The following is a 22081-nucleotide window of genomic DNA, read 5'->3' on the forward strand; positions in this document are numbered from 1 at the left end:
TCAACACATGATTCCCTCCATGTTTCTGCCTGGTGGAGATAATAAAGATTACAGAAACACAAACAGAAATGATTAGGTCTGAATTTTGCACTGGATTATCCTGCCAATTAACCTGCTGTCAGCAGAGTTCACCAAATTATCCACATGACAGCTGAAGGTACCAAGTATATAGTGATCATGAAGTCAAAGCCTACACAGTAACTTAAGGAGTTCTTTGGTGTAGAAAAAAAACAGTGGTTCTGTTGTTTCCCCTTCTGATTCTTATACAGTGGCAACCACATAGTGATCACGGTGATATCTGCTTATATGGATCAAAAAGCTTGGGACAAATCATTTCTATACATTTCTATACTGGTTACATTATATATATATATATATATATATATATATATATATATATATATATATATATATATATATTTATAATTTCTACTTTACTCCCATGATTCTTTACTTCACAGTAACAAGTCTGCTTGCGGTTGGCTACCTGGGGCTGGTGCTGTGTGCACATTGAAATCCTGACAGGGAAAGGAAGAGTAATTTTCTCTCAATGGAAAACATAACATTTGTCTCCTCTAAGCTTATGACTGCTAGTCATGGCTGCTAGTGATGGAGACAGAAAACAAATGTGCACAGGAAAAGCACCTGTGGTCCAAGCTGCCCTCATCAAGTGGATGGATAATGCCAGGTCACTCAGTGCCCCCTTGAGTGAGCCCTTTAAAGGCAGAAGAATTGGCAGCAAGCCTGGGAGACCACAATTTTAAAGTTTCCATAGGCTGGTTTGAACGATTTAAAGAGAGAACATTGTGTTTAAGAAACTGCACAGGGAGAATGCTGAGGCTGACACAGTGAATAGCTAAAAGTAAATAGTATTGTATTGTACTGTAAATGTGTTATAAAGGAAAGTGAACATTTTCTAAATCCCTTTCTCAGGCTTGTCAGGGTTTGCATTTCTCTACATGCAGATGTGGTATGCATGGAGCTGCAGTAAAGTGATAGTTTGCACTCAGAGTTTCAAAACTTGTGTCTATTTCTAGCCTTTTTCAAACTGAGAAATACAAGAGTCAAAGTGTAAAGAACAGATAAAATAGGGGTTCAATCAGCTCAAATGAAAACCACTGACATTACATGCCTGTTATTCATGGTATAAATCTGGTGTTACCTCCAACACCCAGAGCTAGCACCTCATTTGTTAATAAACTACAACATCTTGTGGCCTAACAGGTTTATGTGAGCAGCTCTTTCCTGCTCTGTAAGTTTACATATTTGATTTGAGGAAGGTAACAACTTTGCAAAACTAATTAGGTTGTCCTTTGACTCAAATCCTTTTCTCATGTAAAAGTGAATCATTCATCTTAATAACGCAAACAATAAAGCAAACATCTAACTTTACTTTTTGTGCTTTTACTCTAAAAAGTTGCTGTTAAAATGAATAATATGGATGTTAGTTTTTCTTAATTTTTCTATTTTCCTATAACAAAGTAGGTAGAATACCTGCGCTAACTAGCTGCCCTGTGATACAAGAACAATGCTGCTTCTTTATTTCCCTGTCTACTATAAATCATGGTGAGCATGCTTATTTTTGAAGCTTTTAAGGGTTTCTTATTTTCATATGAGTCAGATGAATACATTTAAATGTAGTAAAATCTGCCAGGGACAGTTGTAATTTCATCAAAAAAGAGAGTCACGAGCTAAAAAATCAAAAGCCTACTTTTGTCTACTGTTGACTGAAATCAAGGACCCTTTTGTTTCAAAAATGATCACACATTTTTAGTGGTAAACATGCCACTGTAATCACTGCACACTGTGCAGTGGTAGAATGGAAAGCTTGAAGTGGAGCAACAGTACCTGAGGGATACAGGGCTAAGTGAACTCGAAGTTGAGGAGGGATGTTTCAGTAACGTTTAAAGCTGTAATTTGAAAGTTCTATTAAAAGTAACTCTTCTCATATATGCTGACACTGCCAGTTCATGAGCAGCGATTGACATGATTAAGTGCGAAAGAGACTCCTTAGCTGTACTTGGTTGTTTTTGGTTTGCCATAGTGGATTCTACGGAGTGCTTTTAGACGCAGAATGAAGAAGAGGAGGGAGATTTTTTCAGACCATCTGCTCCATGTAGTTCTGTCAGAAAATAGTGACAGTTTCAGCAAATGTGACAAAGTTACCGACTGTAGCTTTAAACCATTTCTGTCCAAGTCAGAGACAAGGCTGGATTACCATCCAGGCAAAATGGGTGACTGCCCAGGAACCCTATACCCCTAGGGGCCCTAAACGCTCCGGCATTGTCAACCAAGTTTTTTGGCAAGTGAAAGTTTGTTTGAGAATTTTCACACTATGGTATAATATCTCACTATGGTGGGCCTGTCCTGCAGAGGGGGGCTGTCAAAATCTAGATTTAAAGCTGTATTATTTTAGTTTACATTGCGTTCACATGGCGTATACTCCAAAATAAAGCTGTGATTCATATTACTACATTAAAGTGACACACAGAAAACCTAGGGCCATGCAGTGATCTTCCTACATTTTAGGGCTGGTTGGTGTCTGGGCAAATAATGAAGCTGCCATGAGTAGACTACTAAATCTGATAGATTTGGATAAAGCAGGACGCTTTTGCCCTGGGGCGCTCTAACAGGTTAGTCCTGCCATGGTCAGTGACTTTTATAGTGGTATATAGTTCTAATGGTGATGCAGACAGCTTCAAAAGTTTGTTGTTCAAAGTGTTGTTAGGCTGAATTTGCTGAGGTTTTTTTATTTACCTTCTCAGTCTGTTAGCACTTGGAGCTGTATTTAGGTCTTGTGCATTCAGTCAGTGAAGTCGTATCCAAGTGCTCCTGCTATTTTAGTTCACAAAGGCGAAGCAGCGCTATGAGCCAAAAGGGTTGAAGTGGGAGATGAATTGAAGGGTTTGGTGATGGTCATTATCCTCTCAGCCAGTCACATTACATCTCTCATACCTTTCAAACAGCTGGTCCAATCAAAGCAGCCTATCGCAACAATGCTGCTAAGGAGAGACGGCGTCTCCAAGAAGAAAATCATTGTTGTGGTGGTGCAGTAAGGCAAGACATGGCTGCAGGGCACCGCAGATCTACAGCCAAATGCAAAGGTGTGTTTGTTCATAAATACTTACTACTTGAAGTTACTTTTTTCTCATCTCTCATTGGTGTTGTTTGGATGTATCTTCAGCAGCAGAGTCAGGGCTGACATGAATGTACATTTGTCACTGTCTAACACATCAAGCAGACATTTTAGAGGAAACTTTACTGAAATCAAAGGCACTGCTACTGATGCCTAACTGGCATTCGTTGGCCATCACGCATGGAGAGCCCTTTGGGGCTGATCTACCCTGCTGGGACAGATAGGCACAGGCATACGAGAGCTCTCCAGGCTCTCTACTCCACAGCTGACTGCGGAGAGGATTTTATCAGTTCAGACTGCAGCACTGTTTCTACTTATCAACCCGATTCTTTATTCATTCCTTTATCGATCTTTTTTTAATAAAGACATGCAGGTTTTATAGTGAGAGCCTAATTCATGGGGAACAGAAAACTTTTGTTCTAAAAGAAAGGTATATCCACTGAAAGAAGAAAACAAGGCAAAAACGCCCACACAATGAAATATATTGTCTTTTCTCCCACAGCTCAAGTCCCACATGAAAACACACTCAGAGAGCATACCTCCTGGAGATCATGCCTCACACTGGAAATGTTTACACACACACTAATATTCCACTGTTATTCTGAATATGACAATATTCTGAATTTGATACCCGTCATCTAAACAGCATATTCCATTTAGATTTTCAGAATCTGGCACTTTCCAATTAAGAAATTTGGACATGGATACAGTGCGTTCAGAGTATGTATCTCAACTGGAGTTTTAACCACAATTTTCGTCACAAGGCCTCCCAACTGTTACGGTCTGTTCTCTGTGTTGTCATGGATGCGTTACACACAAACCAACTAGCCAACAGTTTGCAAGGCTGGGGTAGAGATGCATGCCCAAAAGAAAAGCCCACATCTCTGGTCGGAGGGAGAAACACACCTACTTTTAAACATTATGAAGGACTACCGACCTTTTTAAGATGGTGGCTGAAGGAATGAAAGTGGGAGGCTGTGTCTGCCACTGGTGGAAAACTTCCTGGCATAAGCAACAGCCGTTCCACTTTTCCATATTTTGATGTGATAAATGACATGTTCAGGCAAGTTAATGAGAGTACCCACTGCTGCATGTAAATGGGAACATTAGTGGAATATTCATTTTCATTGGCCATGTAAACAGCTTAGTAGGAATATTGTCTTTAAGTAAGGCATGAGGGGAATATGGGCATTAACCTGAATATTTTGTGCGTGTAAACATGATCACTCTATGTGTTAAACATGCAAGGAATCAGCAGTGTTGGCTCTAAATGATTCATCACACAAATCATTTGCAGCTGGTTCTAAATAGGGATCACTTCTTGATTCCCAGCACTAAAGGCCTCTGATAAAATACATTTTGGCAAAGCACCATGTTCTGGCAGAGTGTATGAACAGGACATTATGAATGGGCTATGCTCTCTAGTTTCACTGTCTCCCTCCCTCCTTAGCTGAATTCACAGACTCACTTTGGCCTCTCATGAGGCTGTCGGCATCCTCTTCCAGCATATTCAGGAGCAGCCACAGAAGGAGGTTATTGCTGGAGGTCTTTCAGAGGACAACATATACAAAAGTTTCCAGATATTTTCTGCAACTCAGGAAAAGCAGGTATACAAAATGTTTGTCAAGTGCTACCAAAAAGCCACCAGGTTACTTGTTTTATAACCTACATAATAAACATGTTACTGTTTGGCACTCAGTAGCTCCTCACCCCTTTTAACAGCTTGTACATATAACATTAGAGCCAATGACATCTTCTACAGTATGTATGTCCTCATTCTAATAGCCCAGCACAAGGTGTGGTTTATGTAAATGTTGCTCTGTATCTGCTGGATGTGAAAATGTGTAAATTTGTAAATAATATATACATATGTATATATATATATATATATATATATATATATATATACATATGTATATATATATATATATATATATATATATATATATATATATATATATATATATACATATATACATGTATATATATATATATATATATGATATCTGCATATGAATGCAGAATCTGTAGGCAACAGGGCAAGATTTTGGTATTGTTCTGGTTTTTGTTTGTTGACCATTTTGTAGTCTGAGTAGTATTAACCAATCACGTTTGAGTGGGCTTTGATTGTATGCAGGTAAACAGTTTGTGTGGAGAGCAATAGAGGCGCAACACATTGGCTGCAATGCAATTCCAAAACCCATTAACTATAGTCTGGAAGCATTATGTTTTCAGGCTGCCTGCCCATCCCATTGTCATGAACACGCTATCTCAAGAGCACCTTGAGAGAATTTTTTTCAAATTGGCACAAACATCCACTTGGACCTAACAATGAACTGGTTTTAATTTGGTGATCAAAGGTCACTGTGACCTCACAAAACATGTTTTGGGCCATAACTCAAGAATTCATATTCTAATTATGACAAAAATTCACACAAATGTGTAAAGGGATAAAATGATGAAGTGATAACATTTTATATCCAAAGGCAGACTGTGACATCATAATATTAGGGCCATTTTTCAACACCATATCTCAGGAACAGAAGGGGAGACATTTGGTCAGATACTGAATTGGTGACACAAAGGGCATGTGTCCACATAGTGTTTTTTTTTTGTCAGCACCAGTGTCTTTTTTATTGTTCTTACTGAGGAGTGAGCATATGCAGCTGCATACAGCCACCTAGAGAAAAGGTAACTCTTTCCAAAACAAATGCACGTGGTAACACACATGGATGGGTTTAGGCAATGAAAGCATGTGGGTGGGATTAGGAAAAAAGAACAGGATGTGGCTTTACAATCTTACGGGAAACAAACACTGGCCTCTCAGGTGAAAGTCCGTGGTTGTTGGACCACCCTATTTGGACTTTTGCTGCCCTAACTTTTCCATTTTTCCCCCTGACGCTGCCAGGCACCATTAAACAATAACAATGACTGGCAGCTTATCATCGGCTTGTCATGGCAATATGAAAGGACAGCTTTTTTCGTTGGTATCTGACGCCTAAAGTCACTAACCAAGTGCCAGATTTCAATGACTTTGGAGTAAGACTCCTTTTGTGCAGCCACTCCAAGTGCTTTGAGTTGAAAATCTCTGAACTTTTTTAGAAAGGTGGCGGTGATGTCACTGATGTTACATTAGTCTTGGCTATCCAAGACTTCCACTATCTGTTATCCAGAACCCTTGAAATATTAGCCGTTGATCCCAGAGGCTAAATTGTCATCAGACTGATAACCAGAGGGTTTCTGAGGCTGTTGCAGGTATACGTGTCAGTGCACATGGTGATCCCCTGGTGATCATTCCCCTGACAGCTGGAAGGGAACTAATCTACTGGAGGGATGAGGAAGTCTTAATGTCAGGAACAACTTTAGGGTATATGGGGAACTTGTCCTTGTGGGGAAAACAAAACTGTCTATGACACAGATGTGTTAGTGAAAATAACTGTGGTAGTGTGCAAAGTTGGGCATAAATAGGCCAAATCAGACCTTGAAGGGCTGGTTGAAGTTATTAATACTGAGGCATATTGTTTACTTACACACTCCACACCTTGAGATGTTCTTCTGTGTACCACCACTTTATTGTCCCCTCAGTCTAACTGCAGTGGGATGAGCCAAATTGTCACTATAGCCAATATCAAAATAAATGATGCCCTTACTGAAATGAGACATAACCTCTGGAAAAGCACTGTCCCTTGGGAGGTTAGCCAAAATCACACACAGTATTATCTCTGGCTTTTCAGGGTCACACCCTGAAAGCACAGGGTTAAGGTCAGAAACCACTTTACTGTCTAATCAAATCCCTGCAAGTTGTAGTTAGTTTAGCCTGGGAACTAGATCAATGTGGAGCTCATGTTTTATTTGCCGTGGCAGATGTGTCTGGTCCCTTTTCCAGTCAAACAGACTTTTCACCCAACCAGGCCTTGGTCAGGGCCAAGCATAACAGTTTATCTAATAAGGGGTGGGTCTGATGCAATGGCTGACAAGTTGAGGAGCCTTAGCACTAATGAAAAATGATGTCATTTTTGGCTTGCACACCCTCACAGAAACATGAACAGCTGCAACCACATGCTATTCAGAGCCTACACGACACAACAAATGGCACCCACCACCATTACGAGACAAACCCAACAATGCGATGATTATTTATGCTACAAACTCTGCTACAATGCACCATTGCAATGAGAAAAAAAAAGAGGCAAACACAGCAATAATACCCTTTATAATTCCTTATACATGGGGACATAATTGACCCTAACAAGAGGTAACCCTTACCCTTACCTTAACTGTGTCTCTTTTAATCAAACACTGCAGAGCTAGTTAAATGCTAACTTAGCATTTCCCTAAGGGCCTCCACTACCGGACCAAGGGGTGAAAGGGGTGATTATGAACTGACTTGTAGGTATGGTGGGTGAGTCATGTAGCTGGTGGACAGCTCACATTGCTGCTCCAGCTGCAACTACACCTACTTGCTCACACCAGGGACACAATGGCGAGCATAAACCTAGTTTAGAAAAGTGGAGCGCCATTGAGACATTTTCACAACCAACTAAGATGGCTGCAGCCGATGTGCAAATATCTGCTGAAGTTCTATTTTCAAATTCTGATGCACAAATGGCAACACTGTATCACAGACATGATGATGCAGCTATGTGACATATTCTGTTGCCCTGATTGGTTACAGGTCTATCCATCTACAGCTATTGATAATGCCCCTTAGATATCAAAAATGAATTGAGAGGTTCCACACCAATTTGATGCCAGGCTAGTTAGAGTCAACCCACGGCAAGAACCGTAAGTGACAAAAGCCCTGTAGCTGTTCACATCTAAATGCATGACTGTGTTTTCCACAGATATGTCACCCATCATGAATATTACAATTGTCACGCTACTCTCCAGCAATGACTACTGACCTGATCCATTCAACTAAATCACTAGTTGAAATTAAGTCATCTCCTCCATTAAAGTAGTTAAACATCTTCCATGTGTGATTTAATGTCAAACTTTCTCTAAACTTTAAACAGTGATGAATTTCTTGAACTAAATGAAACTAAAATATGAAATTAGTCACTTTCTAAACGCATCTGTTCACCCAGAATATAATATTTGATAATTACTGAGTGGTTTGCAGTCACTATATCACTTTAATTAGACACCAAAGTGAAACAGAACTGACTGTAGCAGCCTTGTACAATACACTTGCTGGCATTGTGCCCAGACAACTTAAGTGATCCACTGAAACATGATGTGAGAGGCAATTAATGTTTAGATTAGATCCATTAGAATATGTCACCATAACCCAGCGGACTTGTTTAAAGAAGTTTGTTATTGTGAGATTTTAAATTAATATCTACCCACATGGTGTTGACAGTCTTGTCAGATGAAGCTGGTGCTGCAAAAATATGATTCCTACAGTGAGATATCATGTGTCACTGTCTTTCAGACAGGAATATACAAATACTGATAAATCATTTTCAACATTTAAAAGTCCAATGTGTAGGATTTAGGGGGATATATTGGTAAATATGGAATATAATAGGTATGTTTTCTTGAGTATAAAATCACCTGAAATTAAATGTAGTTTTGTTTTTGTTACCTCAGAATGTACTGTTTATATCCTTATTCAGAGCCTGTGTGTATCTACAGAGTCTGCCATGTTGCAGTGCCATCAGAACGGACAAACCAAACACTGGCTCTAGATAGGGCAATTCACATTTTTGTATCTGTCACCATAGTAAGCAGCCCCTTCGCAATGAGAGGTGTTGTAAAAGACTGATTTCTTAATGTGGCACTTTTTTATTCAGTGTTTTTACTGGTTTAAATCACTGGCTTTGTTTGTTTTGGAGAGGAGGAGACCTCTATGGATAATTCAGCTCTTACATCACAGATAATGTGGCTTCTGGTACAAAGCTCTAGATCTTTATTCATCAGAGTAAAAAGGTGAGCAAACATAAGCTGATACTGTTGTCGGAGATACACTGCTCTGTAAGGTAAAACTGTTTTATCTAGTGCTTTTACCAGTTTAAATCAATTGGTCAATTTATTTTGAAGAGGATGAGACCTCTGAGGATAATTTGGCTCCCGGTAAAAACCTCCTGAACAATGAACACTGAAATAATTCTAACCAGGAGTTCATGTTTGGCACATGGAGGAAGTTTCATATAGTTGCAAACTGTAAAACGCACTTGTAGATGCCACTAACTCCTACACACTGCTCTTGTTAAGGAGCTGCGTGTTTTTATAATGGGGCAAATTTGTAAAATGACTTTCCTTTCCCCATTATTATTTCAGAACTGAGCTCAGCAAAACTGCTCTATCAACCTCCCAAACACATCATCATGTTGCTTCAAACTCCTGTTTATAACAATGTGTGTACCAAACACTAGCAATGACCTCAAAGCTTCTCAGCAGAGGTCAAGCCACCTGGGCATACCGTACCATATTATATCTGGGGTTTAGGAGAGACTGTTATTTTTATCTAGGTTCTCCACAGTCAAATCCCAGGAGAGTGTTTGTTGTACAGGATAGTGATGTATGATGTTCACACTTTCTTTTATTTATTTATTATTGTGAACAGAAACTCTCAGACAGCCTTGGTATTGAGGTCTTCCGGAGACTGGAACAGCTGCCAACAGACCTCTTCATCCCCTAGATTAGCCTGTGAAAAATCGGCCGCTCCAACACATGCAGTATTTCAATGTCAGAATACTTCCACGTTATCGCCACCGGTGGTTCCATTCAAATGAACGCCAGCTTATTGTACTGTCAGTCATTCTGGGATTAATGTCTACTCCTTGTTTGAATATTCCTTGTGGCACTATTATTTCAACTTTTCTTTTTCATACCTCATATGCGATGATCTTCTCCCTGCTGGCCCCGGGGGGAATTGGTTCCCAGTACACCTCGATCTCAGAGGCTGACAAAGCGCGGGCCCAAACTCTTGATGGTGCCTCAGAGGGCTCTAAATAGGATGGTTCATGAATTATACATGTTTGCAATTAAGAGTACATCTCTTGAATTTATATGATCAACTTTATTTCTGTTTTCACAAGGCACGAGTGAACACACTCACCTTCTTCTGCAGAGAACACTCTGACAACTCGGCTGAACGGCCCCTCTCCTATGCTGTTGTAAACTCCCACTTTCACTTCAAACCGAGACAGGGGTGCGATGCTTTCATTTCTGTAAATATACCTCGATGCATCAGGTGATGCCAGCACCGTCTGGATCCAGGTGGTGCTGCCAAGTGGGCGGAAAGCCACGACATAGCCAAAGTCCTCTCCGCTCTGCTGTTCCTCTGGAACTGGCTGAGATAGGGATGGAAGAGTTACGCCTTTGACCCAAACAACTGTGAGCAGAAATTAAATGAGGGAGTTGTAAAAAGTAAAGTTGAAATAGTGTTTTATGCCTAAGAAACTGTTGAGCAAATGTACCGATACAGCATCTTTTTTGCACTCTGAACCACATCCAAAAAATGTAAAGTTGTCACCCAATCCTAGATTTACACATATGAAATTTGCACTGGCTCCGTATCTCCACGTTGATTTACACAATAGTGGGAGTCAGCAGGCAGCAAATCAGAAAAGCTCTGCCTTTAATTAAAAGCTGTTCCACTGAAGCCAGGCCACTGCCGACACAGTAACTCTGCCAGAAGTCCATTCTCGTCAAAAGATTCAGAGAATGCTCTGTCACAATGAATGCCCACTCAAAAATGCCCATGATCCTCTTACCTCCCACACGATGACAAGTTCTCCTCGAGCTCCTCCGCCACCACTCACATTAACTGGTGCAACCTTGGGAACTAAACAGGCACAAAGGAAACTTAATCATCCCTCCGTTTGGACTGTTATGTCTCAGGCAGGTGCAAAGGATTCTGTTAAACCACGCAGCTTTGAATGAGGCGGTAACAGTCACTCTGAAGAGCTCCTTATATACACAAAACAGGTTAATCACACAGCAGAGGAATTTGGGGTTTTTTGTCAGCGGCATTACCACCCGTGTAAGGTGACGTTAATAGCTGAGCACCGTATGTCAGCCCCATGTGTGAGGCACAACAGGAAACATGTTCCCTTGTGATTCACCCAGCGGGTAGGAATTACTCAGCTAACCAGCTCAAAATAGACACTTTCATGTCTTCATGTGTGGAAAGGTCACACATTTTTTTCCCGTTGATGCAGCTATTAATTAATAATGTTCCAGAGTGCTGACATGCAAAAGCGGAGTGTTGATACTTAAATGTTTAAAAGTTTTCAATTTCCACTTCTTTTGCACGTGACTGAGTAATCAAAGTATTGGCATGAAAACACATTTGAGATGAGCAACATCACAGGGAGCACTGAAGGAAACAGTCAAATTACATTTTCCAAGTGGGGCTGATTAATTTGTTATGAAGAGAAACAACAAATTGAGAGGATACCTGCTGCTTTGGTTCGAATCTGTTTTGATGGCGTGCTGGGTTCTCCAACGCCAACACTGTTGATTGCCACCACCCTGAATTCATAATCCACCCAGGGGTTCAAATCTTTCACTGTTGCATGCATCATCTGTCCAGGCACAGAATCAGGAACTAGGATTAAAGAATTTAGAATTGAGATGTGGTCTTTTTTTTTCCTTTTCTTTATCTTTTACTGAGGCACATTTCACATTTTATCTGCAACAAATATTAAAACATTTCACAAACCAGTGAGGTACATCAAGATGAAATGGTGACATTTGTTAACCTTTCAGTAGTACTCTAATTACAGTATGTTCAGGACCCAACACGTTCTGCAATTATTGCGGATACTGCACAGCAATGCCTGCACGCCATTATGTAATTTTACACGTAAATGCAATTAATAAATAGAATTAAGAGGCTGTCAGAGGAGGTCGCTTCGCTTAACATGGCTGACATCACTGACATAAACATCTTCCTGCAACCAGCTTGTTATGTTTTTAATCAGCGTCTTTCAGATAAAACTGTAATCTTAAATTAACCAGGGTTGAGGTTAAAGAAGGGTGAAATTAATTTAGATCTGAGGAAAAAGGCAATTCACCTAATCAGCCTTTAATGCTTACTTTTAACAAATATTCTGGTTTAGCATGGGGTGTGGAGTACACGGAATATGAAGAGAAGGCTGATATCTTTATATTTCCTCATACTCACTTAATATAACCTTAAAGACCGACACAGGTACAAGGATAATAATAATCAGGACTCTAATCCAGAAAGAGGAATACTCATAAAGGTAGTTCCTGTACTGTAATTAGGGCTTCTAATGCCATTTACCCTTTATCCACAAAGAATAGAGATACATATGTTTCTAATACTTTGTTCATCCCCATTATCCGCTGTATTATTACAAATACCTTTCATACTAACACAGCAGCACCACTTACTACAGTCTAAGTTGAAAAGCCTCTTTGACGTGGTGTCTAAAAAACTGAATATTATTAGACAGACATATTAAGACAGGATTTGATGTAGGGCTGTTGTAGTGGATTGCTAAGTTAATTTAAAATACTTAATTGTGTCTTTAATTCAGTCAGTTTATGTCTTTTACCCCTGACTCTCAGCTGTTACTGATGTGCTCTCTATGTTTTGTGTGAACTCCAGAGCTGCTGGTCCAGACTGCTGCTATTGTAGGTAATGCAGAGCAGAATTTTTCTGTTTTGTTTATTTTCAAAGGTTTGGTCATGGCAGGCACGTATTTCCCCCAAACTGTACACATACTGTCGTCAACTTAACAAGAGCTTGACAGGTGAATTGACAACAAGTCGTCCAACCCATAATTCCACATAGGTCTTATGTTTTTACCCTCTAGGACAACCCACAGGAGCGTTTGCTCAATAAGTACACCTACTGTACTCGTGGAAGACAGAGTAGCTGGTATATGACCATAATGGTCACAGCTTTTAACACGTGATTAATGTTGTGACATAGTTGCAGTTGCACCAAAACTAGGCAACAAAACTCCTTGGTTACGTATAAAAGAATAGTCATGGTTTGGTCTCAAGTCTGTTGGTTACAAAGGTAACATAACATTTTGGTTTTACATAGAACACAAAAAGAGGTTTCCTGGATGAAAGTCCTGTGTTTGTTTGACCATCTGTCTTCTCTATTTCCCACCCTAAGTGGACTGTGTTATTCATAGACAGCATACAAATAATAGACCTAACCACAATGTCAAACTTTGGTTTGTGGGCTCCCATTTTAAAGCCTTGACTTTGGCATTGTGGCCGTCGCTACCTTGGTTTTGTGGAGCCATAAGTGACCATATTAGGGCAAAAGGATTGAAGAAGCTACGGGTGGATCTAATTTATAGGCTGAGATGACACTTCACAGATAGCCTGTCATTTGGTGTGGCCACATCCTTAATAATGTGGATCTTCTTCTTTAGGCCTTGCTAACATTTAAATGAGTGAGTTATATAAAAATGAATCCCCCACTGGGGTCTCAACAGTGGGGTCTATGGAGTCTGACTTGGAGCCAGCCTCAAGAGGCTTGATAAGCTTCTTGTATAAATGGCCTATGTGGTTGTATTCTGGAGGAGGACAGTCTCTAAATTTGCCAGGCCAGTATTAGCTTATTGCAGATATATCTCTGGCTTCAGCTGATAGCCAACAATAAATTACAGTACTGAAATCCCCCAAATATGTCTATTGACCACTCACTAAAGAAAAAGTATTTGCATCTGAGAAAAGAGTAAAGTCTCCTATGAGCATAGACTCACATATTACAATGTAACTCTACAGCAGTGACCTACAGTCATTGAAAATAAGTGTTTGTCGGTGGTGCAGTTGTTACCTGTTCTCACAGTCTGCCAGCCTATAGAGAAGGGGGTCCTGGCCTGCACCATGTACATGGTAACAGGACTGTGGTGGTCAGGCCCAGAGCTCCAGGACAGTTGCACAGTGGTGTCAGTAATATCACTCACCACCAGGCCCTCCGGGGCACCAGGAGGTCCTGCAACACCCAGAAACAAGGACGGATATTAGCCACACTGCACAACAGCAGCCAAATCAAATTAAATCACTTTAGGTTAGCATGGCAGACTCAAAGCCCACCACAGCTGTCAAGTGATTCATAACTCAGCTAACAATCTCAGTTCAGGGCTCGTAAAGATATAATAGCTGCTACTGGGAGTACCATTCTAATCAATACACTGAATAGTGCAGTTCACTTAGGGTCGACTGAGGCGGTTTACCTATAAAGCCAATGAGTTTATTCAAGTTGAGTTTCACACTTTAGCTTGAAGGTCCAGTGTGTAGGATTTAGGGGGGTATATTGGCATACATGGAATATAATATAACATATATAATATAATAAGTATGTTTTCTTTAGTGTATAATTACCTGAAAATAAGAGCTGTCATGCTTTTGTTACCTTAGTATGAGATATTTATATCTAAGTTGGGAGCAGGTCCTTGTCTGCAGATATCAGCATGTTGCACTGCCATGTTTCAACAGTAGGCTAGAATGGACAATTCATACACTAGCTCTAGATAGGGCCATTCACATTTTTACATGAAACTGCTTTATTCCGTGTTTTTACCGGTTTAAATCACCAGGTTTATTTCTTTTGGAAAGAAAGAGACTTGTCATATAATGCAGCACCAGGTTAAAATGTCCTGAATGTCTGGATCCGAAGTTATCAAAGAAAAAAAGAAAGCACACATTAGCAGGTGCTGGGCTAACCTGCCAAACGGTGTTGGACAAATGCAGATTTGTTAAGTGAATCTGCTCTCTTCAGTGTTTTTACTGGTTTTAATCACTTGGTCCATTTGTTCTGGGTAGGAGGAGACCTGTGTAGATAATTCCACTCCAGGTAAAAACTTCCTGAGCAATGAACAGTGAAGGGATTCTAAGCGGGAGAAGTTTCAGCTGGTTGCAATCTGCAATCCTTATCACTAGATGTCACTGAATCCCCTTAAATCTTACACAGTATTCCTTTAAAATAACCCTGCTCTTGAACTGTGATAAAGCATTATTACTTCTCTAATCATGATTTAAGATCTACATTTTTCTAGCTATGAAAAGAACCATGTATAGGTCAACCTTGTCAATAAGAGGAAGTATTTCTGGCCTGGAGACATGTGTACATTCACCAAGAGAGCCTGGTTACCCAAAATAGCTAACCAAGAGGAGAAAATCAATTAATTAAGAATAACATTAGAGACCATTAATGACCACGGATTTGGAAAAACAAGGCAGATTTTCCATTGGGATCTCATGGCATTAGTGAAAGCAGCAACATGAGATCAAACAACAGGCTGGGACTTGGGTAACTGACATGAGATTTCCTGCTAAGCCCATAAATCTGCAAAAGTAGCACTGAGCCCTCAGCGGGAGTACCTGCTGCTGGAAGAAGATCACTGGGTATCAACAATGCTCCATTTCAGATTATGCATACAGAAACATACAATCGGTATGTAAAAGCTGCTGATGTCACGCTTTGCCAGTCTGAAACTCCCAGATAACAGTATTATTTTCCTCTCCAATTGGTTATCCATTTTAATCATGGCTGACTGACTGTGATTGGCACAGCTGGTTACAGTGAAATAGATAGGGCCAGTAGTGTGACTGGCTGAAAACATAAGAATGAATCACCACACCCCTACTATTTATATTCCATAACATTTTTGGAGCATGCTGTACTGCACTGTGCCATCATATATGAAATTCAGAGTTGTTCTTGTATATGGAATTTGCCTTTGCACATACAACCTCCCACTCTCAGGACTTGTCCTTATAAACACAACAACTCTGCTCTCTGTTTCACCACTAGTAGCTGTGTTGTCTTGCTCTCTCATATTGTTAAAGGTGCTGTATGTAAGAATGTGGCCAAAACGGTTACTGCACTCAAATTCAAAATATTGCCGCGACTCGTGTCCGCCCCCCCTCCCCTACAGATTCGAGGTTGATGGACAGCGGCACGCTGGAGACTGATTTGTTTGCCCACGGGCGGCTGCCGTGGCAGGGCTGCGTCGCCGCGTCCTTGATCTGCGGTTTTCCAGCTGACTGTTCGAGCGAGTCCGGCTTCTCTGCTGCTAACGCTGCTGCCAGGATACAGCTGAGAAGAAGCCGGCTGCTAATGCTATGTACTGGGACACTGCTAATGCTGCTGCTGCTGGGATACAGCTGAGAAGAAGCCGGCTGCTAATGCTATGTACTGGGACACTGCTAATGCTGCTTGCTGTGCTGCTGTAGCTCAGTCATAACTGTGACTGCGTGACTGATAGACAGCAGTGGGTGGCGCAACAGGCCAAAACACAAATTCAAAACATAAACATGATTTTCGGACTGTAAAAATGTTTTTTAAATGCGAATATTCTGGCTGTACTATTGTTGTCGGTGAGATCAGTATGTTATATGAACATTATTCCATAGTCTCTGTGACATATGAGGAGGATTTTATGACTATTTGCTTTAGATTTCTTACATATAGCTCCTTTAATTACTACAATCACTCTGCTTATTTACCTTTTGATATAAAATTATAATTCTATGCCCTCAATGTCAATCTATTGACATGGTATTGAAAATAGTATTATCAATGTTAGAAATTCCAATATTGTACCATAAAAAAATCACTGAGACCTTTTTCATTGCTTTTCTGTCAGCTACCAAGAAAACTACTGTATAAACGAAGGAAGGGTCATGATGCTTTCAAATTTAAACAAGAAGATGGCGATCCTCTTCTTCTCCCATAATGACATTAAGGGCCGTAATCTGTTTGGAGGCCTTTAACAAGAAATGAAATGCTGAAATTTAGACAAATAAAGGTAAGTCAACGTCATGTAATGTGTGTTATAAATCTCCTGGAAGGATATTTCAGTAAAAGGTGAAACAACAAATATATGATGGGTTATAGTGTGATTTGCCATGCCCACCCCATTGCCCTCAGTAGAAGTGGCACCAAACTCTGGCTCAAATGAAGAATTTGAATGCTGTCACTGACGTCATGACCTTTCTTTCCTTGACTCATTCTTTATACATTTGTAACTTCAAAATGAAAAACAAATCTGCATGTCCAAAATAATGCATCAAAAGTCATGTAGGAACCTTGAAATGAATCAATCGCTGATGCTAGAACATCAGTCTCAAATTTATGTGCAGAGTTATTTAAGATACCTACGATTCATCATCATCAAAGATGTCCTTCACAGAATATATGCTGTTGAATTTGTTGAAAACCTCCTTTAGAAAGTGTTTTTATTCTTGCATGAAGCTGGTCTCTGATCTTATCTGATAGCCCTGAAGCTTCTGGAGTAACTTACCTGTGTCTAATAAAAGGTAAGTGTGATGATCATAGAGCCCATGGCTAAAAAACAGAATAATTAATTTAAAAAAATTTCATGGTTGTCAATCTGAAAGTGTATTAAAGCTGTTTATCTCTGAATCTCTGAAAAGTGACATCTTGGTGATACAGTTCTTATCTGACAGCAGTGAGATGTGTGTGTCACAATCTTAAGAAACACACTACAAAAAAAGGATCTGAAATCTCCATAGAGAGTCCTACAAAATGACAAGCACTGTAAGAAAGGAGGAAGAGACATACCTCTGACAATTAAGTCTGCTGCTGCTGAGACAGTGTCAACTTCAGTGTGCACCATACACACATACTTCCCCGAATGCTTTAGCTGAATGTTCCTCACCATCAGGTCACCTGCAAATCCCTGATGACAAAGACACATTTGCAGAAAAGTATTGCAGAGGAAGAAAAACACCAAAAGTAGCAAAGTCAAAGTCAAAAAAGGAAGTATGGAAACTCCTCAGAACACATTAAATTTCTTTCTCAGTCATACACAGTAAATCCTACACAAAAGAATCTTGGAAGAATTCACCACAGTACGACTAGAAAAAAGATGACATGACAGTCTAGCAAAACAAATTAATTCAGCTTTACATTGTAAGCAATGCTCCACAAAATGACTTGTTTTGAAACTGTTTTTTTTTCTCTTTGGATCAGTGTTTACCCTTGCAGCTCAGATGAATGGCTCTAGCAGGACTTGTTAGTGTTGCTTTTTGCACTTTACTGCTGTGTGCACACACGTTTTTATCAAAAGTTTTTTTGCAGCAAAATACAGAAATCAGTCCCTTTGTGTAGAAAGCGAAAGGCAAGCTAAACAGCTGTTGTGATTATGTTCACTGTGGAAATGTCAGTGCTGTGCAGAGACTTGAGTGGGCCTGGTGTGCTCGATCAGAGGGAGCATAAATCTTGTAATTACAAACATTTAGACTCCTTTGTTCGGGGAGAAATTGATTGATTTGCTCATACAGTGAGATCACCTCCGGTATAGAGAAATGTCATCCCTGTTTACAGGTTTGCCCCTCAGACATAACACACAGTAACACCTGCTGGCTCTATGAATTAAGTGTACACAGGTTCTGACAGATGGTCTTAAAGGAAACCCTAAAACAACAATTCCCTTTGTGCTTTTATGCAGTGGCGCCCCCAACAGGGGACCAGTGGGGGCCATGGCCACCATGATACAATTGCTGGCCCTCCCACTGCCCCCAACCAAGCTGGCGCAAATGTAGTGGTATCTTGTGAAATCAAATGACCTAAGCAAGTGGTTCTCAACTGGTCCAAGAACTCCCAAGGGTCCTTGAAGGAGTTCTATGGGGTCCCCAGGGAAATGGAGAATAGTTTATTTTCACTATTCAATTACCTATAGAAGTGAGCCCAATGTGACTAAGGGTCATAAGAGTGAGTATTCTGGTGAGGTTTCACTGCCTCTGTGGTTATCTCCTAAACTGTACATGACAGCTACAGAACTCTGGTCTGAATCATGTCTAACAACAAAAGTCTTTTCTGATATTCCAAAAAGTACCTGAAGTGAAATCTTATTGAAATGGCAGTTTAAGACCTAATGTGTATCAATTTAAGGGTCTGACACCAAAAAGATTGAGGACAAGTCACCTAAGGCATCTATTGGTACCAACCATGCCATGCTAGCTTCAAAGCGGGCTAAATAATGCTCTACAGTTAGACTAAATTTTGGCGAGGGAATAACTGGCAATGTCATTTTCAAAAGAGTCCCTTGTACTCTCATAGGACTTAAAGTACTCCAGAACCGACGCCGGATTTCCGGCTTGACGGACATTTCTAGTTTTTTTTTTTTTTTTTTGGCAACTTTTTGGCATAAGTTAGCATTTAACGAATCATCTTCTGATTTTCAGCGAAGCACATGGGTAGTTCTACCAGTAGTATAGTGTTATCAAACTCAGCTGGCCAGTAAGAGCTGAGTGGGGAGGGTCTAAAAACGGCGTGTACACACACACACACACACACACACACACGGACAGGGTTTCAACCCACACTACTTCTAAGCACATGTTGTTTAAGTGTCCGTAATAGTCTCATATCCAAATGAGTTTGGGTGAATGTGCAACAGAAATGAACAACTGAACTGCACTTGAATGATTAGCTTGTATTAGCCTGACCGCCAGCTATCGGACACTGAGAGAAAACAGCATGCCATGCAGTGTTTCCCATATATGCAGCTAGCAGTGGTGCACCGCCACTGCTGAAATATGACCGCTGCTACTGGTTTTTCTTTTCTTAGTTATTATTTGGTGCTACCAACGCTTCATATCCAGGTCAGTTCACACACTTGTGAGTAAAGCATATAAGAGGAAAGGAGAGGGCTCCGTCTTTTCTCTTCATAAACTAAAGTCATATTATTTTACGCGATGGACACTTCATATAATAACAATGATATACTATTTATGGTATTATGTCATCGTGTCATTTCTGTCTCTACATGGTCACGTGTTGACAATTCTCCTCTGATCTCTGTATCGCGTACGGTGGAGTTACGCCAAACACACAGGTGAGCACGCTAGAGTGTGGCTTGGGCCGCATTTTCCTGACATAACCTGACCTCGAGCCTGGTGCAGTTTGTCAGCTGACATAGTTATTGTTATGGACAGTGTGTAAATAGCCATCAACAGACTGCTGTTACGCACAGACAGACACGCCACTTGCACAGCAGCGCAGCACGGCACTCATTTGGTCCTGAGCTTGTGTTGCGTTCAGGTGTTGTCACATAAATAACAACTTCCAGCACTTAAATAGGTCATAGCACAAAACAGCAGCATGTCAAGTGACTTTCTACTTTTATTATGTTCAATAAAATTGTATGTTCCTAAATCTTGAGACACCTCATATGTAAGCTAGACAGACATTTCACCCGCTCATTACTGTGCACACATGTACTGTATGTACTTAGTCCTAAAGAGCCCTTCTGGTGCCACTAGATACATAGAAACATCCCAGCAGGCTTTGCAAGCACACAAAAAAGTTTCACGCATGTGAAAATTATTTTTCATGCGTGTGCCTCACCTCCGCTGCTACAACTCCATCCTAGGGGAACCCCCCCCCCCCCCCCCCTTTTTCACTTAGCCCTGCTCTCACCTCAAGTTATCTGATTGGAAATGAGTTCTGTGGGTACCAACGAGTCTCCCTTGAACTTCAAATTAAAGCTGTGTATTTGGTTTTTTTTTTAAGGAAATAGACATCCAGTTAGAAGAACAATGAATTTCCTAACATGTACATTAAGAAACATTACATATTAAAAAAGGATTTATAATAGCCATATTCACTTTCATGTCCGGAATTAGATGAGAAGATTGATGCCATTCTCATATGTGTAGTTCATGGAGATGGAGCCGGGAGGCAGTTAGCCTAGCTTAGCATAAAGACTGGAGGTAAATCAGAAATTCACTTACCAGCAACCCAAAAGCTCACTAATTAAAGAATAGTTTGACATTTATATTTGTCCATTAGAAATTAAGCTACAGCCAGCAGCAGTTTATAGCATATAGACTTAAAATGGGGAAAGAGCGAGCCTGGCAAATGGCTCTATCCAGCCTCATTCAAGCTCACTAATTACCACATTATCTCTCCTCTATCAAGTCTGTGCAGATTTTTTTTCTTTGGTACATATTAAACAAACATGATATAACATGTTAGTTAGTGAGATTTAGAGGTGCTGGTAGATGGATTTTGTTATCTCTGGACAGAGCCAGGGTTGCTCTTCCTGCTTGTTCCCAGGCTTTATGCTAAACTAAACTGACTTCTTCTTGGCCCCTGCTCCATACCTAATGCAGAAACATGAAAGTGGTAGAAATATTCTCATCAAACTCTCAGCAAGGAAGCAAATGAGCATGTTTCCCAAAATGTCAAACTGCTTTTTTACATCTTTGTTTCTTCTGTGACTGAATAGCTGCAGTGGGTCCCCTGGTGTTACAGAGCCTGTTACCATTGTTTAAATGCATATATTTTGAATCTAGGGTTTGATGAAGAATTAGATGGTTGAGAAGCATTTTGGAAAATTATCTGTGAATATCACAGATCAGATATCATAGAAGCAAAGTAGCAGAAAAGCATAACTCTTAGCAGCTTTGATATCAGCTCTATCATGAAAAAAGTGATGTAGGTCACATCCTTGGCACTGATTTTCTTTGCCTAAAATCCCACAACAACTAGCATTTATCTATATTGTACATACCCCTCCAATCATCTCAAAGTGTTCCTGCCTGCTGAAATCAATGGCTTTCCCGCTGAAAAACCACTTGAAGATGGGACTCAGGGACGAATCACTGGACACCTCGCATGGCAGCACAAGGCTCTGCCCCACAGTAGCATCCAAACTCAAGGGTGGGACTATAATCTTGGTAGGCTCTGCAGCATTATGGGAGAAAAAGGGACAATTACTTGTTACAGTGTGCAGCACAGTATCTCTATAAAATCCAGCAAAATGAAGAAGGTAATAAAGCTTAATTTGCCCAGAACAGTGCGACAGATTCTGCTCTATCAGTGTAATTAAGTGACCTTAAATAACTTCACTTAGAAAGCGAATGCCTCCCATACCTCAGTAATGAATAATTAAGCACACTGCAATCACACTGTCAACTAGAAAGGGAAAAAGAACTCTCCCTCTCTATAATCATCATTATTTAAAAACC

At 40.3% G+C, this 22081-nt stretch overlaps 1 protein-coding gene across 1 annotated transcript in view; it reads right to left on the reverse strand.

Moving 5' to 3' along the window:
• The window catches only part of LOC125886750 (contactin-4), an 88631-nt gene that overhangs the window by 21376 nt on the left and 45174 nt on the right, over positions 1-22081 (reverse strand). Inside the window, exons 13-19 of the mRNA XM_049573058.1 lie at positions 21625-21797; positions 17667-17784; positions 13914-14072; positions 11544-11693; positions 10858-10928; positions 10200-10434; positions 9973-10088 (exon numbers count right to left, since the gene is read on the reverse strand). Of these exons, the coding sequence (XP_049429015.1) occupies positions 9973-10088; positions 10200-10434; positions 10858-10928; positions 11544-11693; positions 13914-14072; positions 17667-17784; positions 21625-21797 (1022 nt within the window). The remainder of the gene's footprint in view (positions 1-9972; positions 10089-10199; positions 10435-10857; positions 10929-11543; positions 11694-13913; positions 14073-17666; positions 17785-21624; positions 21798-22081) is intronic.

The sequence above is a fragment of the Epinephelus fuscoguttatus genome, linkage group LG1 (assembly GCF_011397635.1).
Source record: "Epinephelus fuscoguttatus linkage group LG1, E.fuscoguttatus.final_Chr_v1".
Lineage (NCBI taxonomy): Eukaryota > Metazoa > Chordata > Actinopteri > Perciformes > Serranidae > Epinephelus > Epinephelus fuscoguttatus.